Source organism: Triticum urartu, chromosome 4A (assembly GCF_056163025.1).
Source record: "Triticum urartu cultivar PI428250 chromosome 4A, HENAU_Tu73, whole genome shotgun sequence".
Classification (NCBI taxonomy): Eukaryota; Viridiplantae; Streptophyta; class Magnoliopsida; order Poales; family Poaceae; genus Triticum; species Triticum urartu.
Window position 1 is genome coordinate 585,198,948 of NC_141876.1, and position 7,595 is coordinate 585,206,542.

General features: G+C 44.4%; 1 protein-coding gene across 1 annotated transcript; it reads right to left on the bottom strand.

The window, feature by feature from the left end:
• Positions 1-1,372: 1,372 nt before the first annotated feature.
• On the bottom strand, positions 1,373-2,787 carry LOC147976856 (uncharacterized). The gene is made up of 2 exons (XM_087521000.1): positions 1,743-2,787; positions 1,373-1,416 (listed from the first exon to the last, which is right to left on the bottom strand). The coding sequence occupies exons 1-2, from the start codon at positions 2,785-2,787 to the stop codon at positions 1,373-1,375; spliced, it is 1,089 nt and encodes a 362-aa protein (XP_087377126.1).
• Positions 2,788-7,595: the final 4,808 nt, after the last annotated feature.

The following is a 7,595-nucleotide window of genomic DNA, read 5'->3' on the forward strand; positions in this document are numbered from 1 at the left end:
CATACCGATGACAAAGGGAACAATGTATGTTGTTATGCGGTCTAACCGATAAAGATCTTCGTAGAATATGTGGGACCCAATATGAGCATCCAGGTTCCGCTATTGGTTATTGATCGGAGACGTGTCTCGGTCATGTCTACATTGTTCTCGAACCCGTAGGGTCCGCACGCTTAAGGTTTTGATGACAGTTATATTATGAGTTTATGCATTTTGATGTACCGAAGTTTGTTCGGAGTCCCGGATGTGATCACAGACATGACGAGGAGTCTCGAAATGGTCGAGACATAAATATTGATATATTGAAAGCCTATATTTGGATATCGGAAGTGTTCCGGGTGAAATCGGGATTTTACCGGAGTACCGGGAGGTTACCGGAACCCCCTGGGAGGTATATGGGCCTTAGTGGGCTTTAGTGGAAGAGAGGAGAGGTGGCCAGGGCTGGGCCACGCGCCCCTCCCCCTAGTCCGAATAGGACAAGGAGAGGGGGCGGTGCCCCCCCTTCCTTCTCTCTCTCCTCTTTCCCCTCTCGAATCCTATTCCAAATAGGAAAGGGGGGAATCCTACTCCCGGTGGGAGTAGGACTCCTCCTGGCCGGCCGCACCTTCCCCTGCTCCTTTATATCCGGGGGCAGGGGGCACCCCTAGACACACAAGTTGATCCACGTGATCATATTCTTAGCCGTGTGCGGTGCCCCGTTCCACCATAATCCTCGATAATATTGTAACAGTGCTTAGGCGAAGCCCTGCGACGGTAGTACATCAAGATCGTCACCACGCCGTCGTGCTGACGGAACTCTCCCCCGACACTTTGCTGGATCGGAGTCCGGGGATCGTCATCGAGCTGAACGTGTGCTAGAACTCGGAGGTGCCGTAGTTTCGGTGCTTGACCGGTCGGGCCGTGAAGACGTACGACTACATCAACCGCGTTGTGCTAACGCTTCTGCTGTCGGTCTACAAGGGTACGTAGATCACACTCTCCCCTCTCGTTGCTATGCATCACCATTATCTTGCGTGTGCATAGGAAATTTTTTGAAATTACTACGTTCCCCAACAAGTACTTCATACCACTAACAGATAACACTGGACATGTCCATACATCAGAGTGGATCAAAACAAAAGGAGAGATGCTCCTGATCCCCTTACTCACATACGAGTTTTTGGTATGTTTAGCAAACTCACATGCATCACATTTCAGCTTGCTCTTGTCCACACCACTCATTACATCAGGAAATACTTGATACATTTTGTCAAAAGACACATGCCCCATCCTACAGTGATGGATCAGTGCTCTAATCTCCTTATCCTCAGCAATTGCAGCTAGCATGTGCAATCCCTCCTGGCCCGGCATGCTGCGGTCCATGTACCACAGCCCCCTACACCTTGTTCCAGTCCCAAGACTCCTGCCCATCAATCTCTCCTGGATCAAGAACACAACCTTATCAAGAATTATTCGGCAATCTAGTTGGTCAACCAAAGCACTCAAGGACACTAAGTTCACAGGAAAAGCGGGCACATGCAACACTGAGGATAATTCAAGACTCGGCGTGCAGTTGACTGTCCCAACACCTATGATGGGTTGGGTTGTGCCATCTGCTGTGTGAATGTTTTTCTGATGTGCAAGAGAGTGTGGAACATAAGATGTAAACTCATTAAAGTCTCCAGCAATATGTTGTGATGCTCCAGAGTCAAGCACCCATTCAGAGTTTATTTTATGGGCTGCGATTGATGCGTGTTCAACGTTACCTTCATTTGTATCAACAAAGTTGGCATAGCTGGAAGCAGTCTCCTGTCCTCCTACAGGCTGCTTCCCTGCAGCTAAAGCAACTACATTTGCCTTAGGAGCATTCCAATGGGGAGCATTCCAAGAACCGCCACTCCCATTCCAACCACAACTCACATTCCAACCACCTCGGCTGCTACTGCCACCACTGTACCCTCGGCCTCTGACGTTCCTAGGTCCAATGCAGAAACGGCTGATATGCCCTGGTTGACCACAATTGTGACACACCCCTCGCTGGTCAGCCACCCTGTAAGCAGATTCATTTCCAACTCCCCTTCTCGACTGCAAGCGTACCTCTTCTTGGGACATCGCAGCAATGGCCTCATCAAGGGTCACAAGCGTCGGCTGATGTAGCATCGCAGCATGTCTACTCTCAAAAGCTTGATCTAGGCCCTTTAGAAACTGCACCACACGCCTACGCTCAACCCACTTCCTGGCAAGATCCATGGACTCTGCATGTGGAATCTCAAGGGGATCACACTGATCCAGATCTGCCCAAAGGTGTTGCAGCTCGTTCACATACACCAGCACGCTTCTGTCACCTTGACGAACAGCATGAATCTTGTCTTCAATTTGAGACATGAGCATCAGGTTTCCCTTACCGGAATACCTTGTGAACAACATGCTCCACACAGCAGAAGCAGTTGGCAATGCCTCAACAGACATGGCAATGGCTGGAATCAAGGAGTTCAACATCCAGGCCAAAATCAGAGAGTCGGTGACACTCCACTTCTTCCATTCTGGGCTCGCCTTGTCAGCCGGTTCTTCAACCGTTCCAAGAACATACTCCGTCAGACCCTTTGTCTTCAAGATCAATAAGGCGCGCCTCGACCAGCTCAGGTAGCTGCTCACGCCATTCAGCTTGACATCATTTGGCATGAGCTCAAGCTTGAACACCTGATCTGCGTGGGGCACAATGATGGCGCCACTTGCAGGAGGTAACCCCTCGGCCTTCGCAGTCATGAGCTGTGCAAGTTTCTCTAGAGCAGCAGTGAGTTCAGCCCCCATGATTGCTTCCCCTCTTCTTCTTCTTCAATCAGTAGCGGAAAAAAAAACTTACACCAACAGCACCTGCAAGCAGCAGCACCACCTGCAGTTCAGCCAGCCTCCTCCTCTGGCGAGTAGCAGCAATGTCACCTCCTCTTCTTCCTCTACCAATCCTCAGCAGCAGAAGCACACACGACTGTACTAGATCGAGCCAGTACCCCTAACAGCAGCCGCACCCTTCTCTCTACCGCAGCTACAAGCAACACTTCCTTCTCCACTAGCACCAGCAGCAGAAGCTCAGCAGCAACTCCACACGCACACACCTCACTGCACGTCTGCACCTCCGCGTAGCCGCGCCACGTGCTCCTCTAGTTCCCGCGCAGCCCGCAGCGCATGCTCCTCTCCAGCAGCCCGCGCCCAGCTCCGCCGCCTTCGTCTTCCGCCGGACCCCGCCGCCTCGCTGGCGACTCTACCGCTGGCGCCTTCCTCCCTCGCCCCAGCTCTCTGATACCATGTAGAACGAGAGAGGCATACCCACATACATGTGGTTTGGTGTGTCTGGCGGCTGACATCTACTCCCGTGTGTCACACACGCATATAACTCTGGTTGCTCTCATCTAGGTCACACACATGGGCTTGGGCCCTATACCAACAGTGAAGATGGGCCAGGCCCTCATACCGGTCAACATATATAGACACATTTTAGATTATAATTCACTCATTTTGGTCCGTATGTAGTCCATAGTGTAATCTCTAGAAAGACTTGTATTTAGGAATAGAGGGAGTATATGTTTCCTCGGCTTGTGCATCTAGATAGATAGAATGTATGCGACTTTGTTTCCTTGGCCTGTGCACAGTAGCCAAATCCTGAAGCTGCAGGCAGGTGTTGTGTTCCCTCCTTTGCGATGACTCGACACTCTGAATAAACCAGATAACTTGATCAGTTGCTACTGCAAGTTTGTGACAATATGTTGACTATACAATTTTTTTCCTATCCGGACATTACCCCCTTTCCATTAATTTTGCATAACGGAAATACAGCTGTTCGGAATTTAGTCACAGCAGAAGGAAGAGGGAAAGACCGAAAGAGGGATTCGAGCTGGAGCAGCAACAGGAAACCCGTTGCAATTGATTCGACATCAAAATCGACCAACCGACTGCTACGGAGCTAAAACCTGTTGGCACTGACAGTAACAGTCTAGCCTAGCAAACAAGAATCAGCAAGACAAGAGAGGTGGCCATGGCCAGCAGCACACTGAACATCCAAACATCACGCGCAACCTCCAACAACAACTTTGATCCTCTATCATGCAGCTCGTGTATTACACGTCTTTAAATACCTGACTGAAAATTAAGCCAGTGAACCGCTTGAGCTATCACATTGGTTGAATAATAAGGATATACACATTACCGATACAAACATTGTTCCTGGCTTATACAAACTCCAAATCACCTTAGTAACACCTACAACTACTACATTTTCTTAACTTGCCAATAAAATTCATTACCCAACTACAAATCTCATGCACAAAATTCAAATTCCATGCTAATACAAAATGTTCAGTTCATCAACCCCCATGCGTATTTCGCGAGCAAGCTATGTATGAATAGGGGATCAACCGTCTCATTGTAACTACAAAACATATACTTCTTGCTACTTTCCCGTCGTCTTTTTAATAAATTATCTTTAGTCAAGATAATATTTGTAAACATAAGCAAGAGGAAGACCTTGATATTCAAATGTATCTTGATGAATCAAAGTTTTCTGAAAAGGACTCGTAGGGCATTTAATATACCGTACAAAGTTTTTCAGTAGAACTTGCGAATTCCTACCTTCTGCTATTATTAAGCATCTTTGCTTTCAAGAAAGATTATCATTTCACAATCTCTCTTTATCCAGTGTTATAAGGCATAAACACACTTTTCAAGATTTATATTTGACAGGGCCATACACCAATTGCAAGTCCTTTGCTTGGATGGTCCTGCATGGTAGGATCCTCATGGAGGAAAACTTGGCCATAAGAGGATGGCCCCATGACCCCGTCTGCCACCTATGTCTGGGGCTCCTGAGACGGTTTGGCATCTTTGCTGTCGGGGCTGTCCCTTCTCGCAGATGGTTTGGAAAACGATTAACGTTGCCGACGGGGATGCCCACTCCGAGCGCCTGACCCTGACAACTCTATCAACCGGTGGTGGGATGACTTTTCCGCAACCAACTCAAGAGAGGAAGGCCTTGGAGGGTAGCGACAATTTGATTTATTCGCTCTAGAACATTCAGTGTTCAAAAAAGCGTTTTTAAGCGACGCTTAAGCGCTGAGTGGTTGCAAAACGCTTCGCTTTTGCCCTAAGCGGTAGATTAAGCCTTTTTTTAATTTGGCCAAAATATGGCTATTTTTGAACTACTTCTGCTTGTCTGCTTGCACAATAATGGCAATATGCCATTTATCTTATTATTAGGCTCTGTTTGGGAACTATATTTCCTTCATATTCTGGCAAAATTATGGCCACATAATCTCTACTCCCTCCGTCCGGAAATACTTGTCATCAAGATGAATAAAAGGGGATGTATCTAGACGTATTTTAGTTCTAGATACATCCCTTTTTATTCATTTTGATGACAAGTATTTTCGGACGGAGGGAGTATTTGCTTATGTCTATTTGAACTGAACTTCATTTTAGTTGTTATTTTGCTTGCTATGTGAACCTGGTGTGTATTTGCTATTGTGTGAACTGTATTTTAGATGCTATTTTAATTACCCATGTGCCATGTTTCCTATTTTTGTGTGTATATTATTCAAAATATGTCAAATTCTAGTTAATTTCAAAAATCGGCTCGATTGCTCTAAGTTGTGGCCTTCCGCTTCGCTTACGCTTTCCACTTTTTTGAACGTTGGGAACATTTGGAAAGAGCCAAATCATAGGGTTCTCACTAGAAGGAGGATGACATATCGCCATAGTTTAAAATACGGACTAGCAATCAAGCCAATGAGGCTTCGGTTTAGGTTTAGGTCAGACCAATGGTTCAACTGGTTCATAGTGACAAGAAACCAGAATATTTAAGTTACTTTAAAAAAAAATGATCTTTGAGCACATGAATACACTAATTATTGGTTCAAATCCATTATGAAATCACAAATTGTAGATGGCCTAGTTGGTATATGGTCGTTGGGTGTGTGGTGATCAAAAGTTTGATTCCTAATTTACACATGATTTTCTTGATGTAATTTTCAAATTCACGCAATTTTTTCAAATCCATGATTTTTTTTTTGGAAATTCACATTCATTTTTCATATCTGTTTACTCTTCCAAATCAGTGTACTTTATTTTTTTAATCTGTAAACCTTTCTGAAATTTGTCTACATTTTTTAGTTTGTGTAATTGTTTCAAATTCCCGTAATTTTTTCAAATCCATGTATTGTTTCAAATCCATGAACTTTTTTAAAATTCATGTACTTCCAAAAATCCTTGAACCTTTTCAAATCCTTGTACTGTTTCAAATTCACACAATTTTTTTTCCGAACATACTATGCTGATTTGGAAACAGTATGTGAATTTGAAAAAATTACGCGAACTTGAAGAAAGTACATGGATTTGGAGAAGTACATTGATTTGAAAAAATACATGAATTTAAGAAAATACACAAAGTTGAAAAAAGTACGTGGGTTTGAATTTTTTTTACAGGAATTTGAGTCAGCTCAGTCAAAACCGGGTGTGTCAGCAGCAAAACCAGTCAAAATAGAGTCCAGGGATGAAATTTGACCGATTTTAAAGCTGAGGGACCAAATCTAGACTGCACCAAGAATAGAGGGGCGAAAAGTATATTTTCTTTTGGTAAAAGACCAACATACATTAAAAAACTGGACGAGACCTTGGTTCCGTTTTTTCCTGTTGGACTGCCAGTCCAGTCCAGATTTTAAAATTACTAGCTGAGTGCCCGTGCGTTGCCACGGAACATAAATTTGAACGTCACTCACCATTGTTATTTGCCGCGAACGCTGATCCAACCTTGCTAGTGGCTCGCTGCTATCAACAAACCCACGATAAGCCCTCTTGTAGCCCCGACAACCCCTCCCGCTTAATGCGCTCACCCCACAGAATAGTATGACACCGTCTTCCATATACAATGTACTCCCTCCGTTACAAATTTCTCTCTAAAATGTACCAAAGTAGCCTGATGGACAAGTAAGAAGCAAGAAAATATTAAAAAAAGAGCACATATCCACAACAAAGGAAGCATCACTGCATCCACATAACTAAATAAGCAACCTATCAAGCAGGCACATCAGATATGTCCATCTTCAATCTATGTTTTCTTCCAACTAAATAGCTACTATGACAAGCTCATATTGCTCTGCATTTTCTGACACCAGATGTCAAAATGACCATGATTGTGCGTGTGTTGCCATGGAATAACGAATATGAATACTTTTTTTCTTTAGATATCTTCACTCTTCTATGTCTGTAGACCGATATCCACCGTCTTCATCACCTTACTGACATAATGACAATGAACTTCTTAACCTCCCTCCACTTGTTTTGACAAAAGCACATGATTTGGAAATGGAATAACAGCCACTTGAACACATACGTCGAATAATACATATATACTTTCTAACGGTATCATGCCTCAGCCTCACGCATCCGTCTTCATTTACTCCTTGCTCTGGGCAAACTACTGCCCTCTAACCACATGCCTGTCTTGGCTAGCCTCATCATATCTAGAGCTCAGCATGCATGATAAAATCAAATGAGAAATTAGAAAAAGCCCAAAATTTAGAAAAATCAAGGATATTTCAAAAAATATGTAGAATTAATAATAATAATAATAA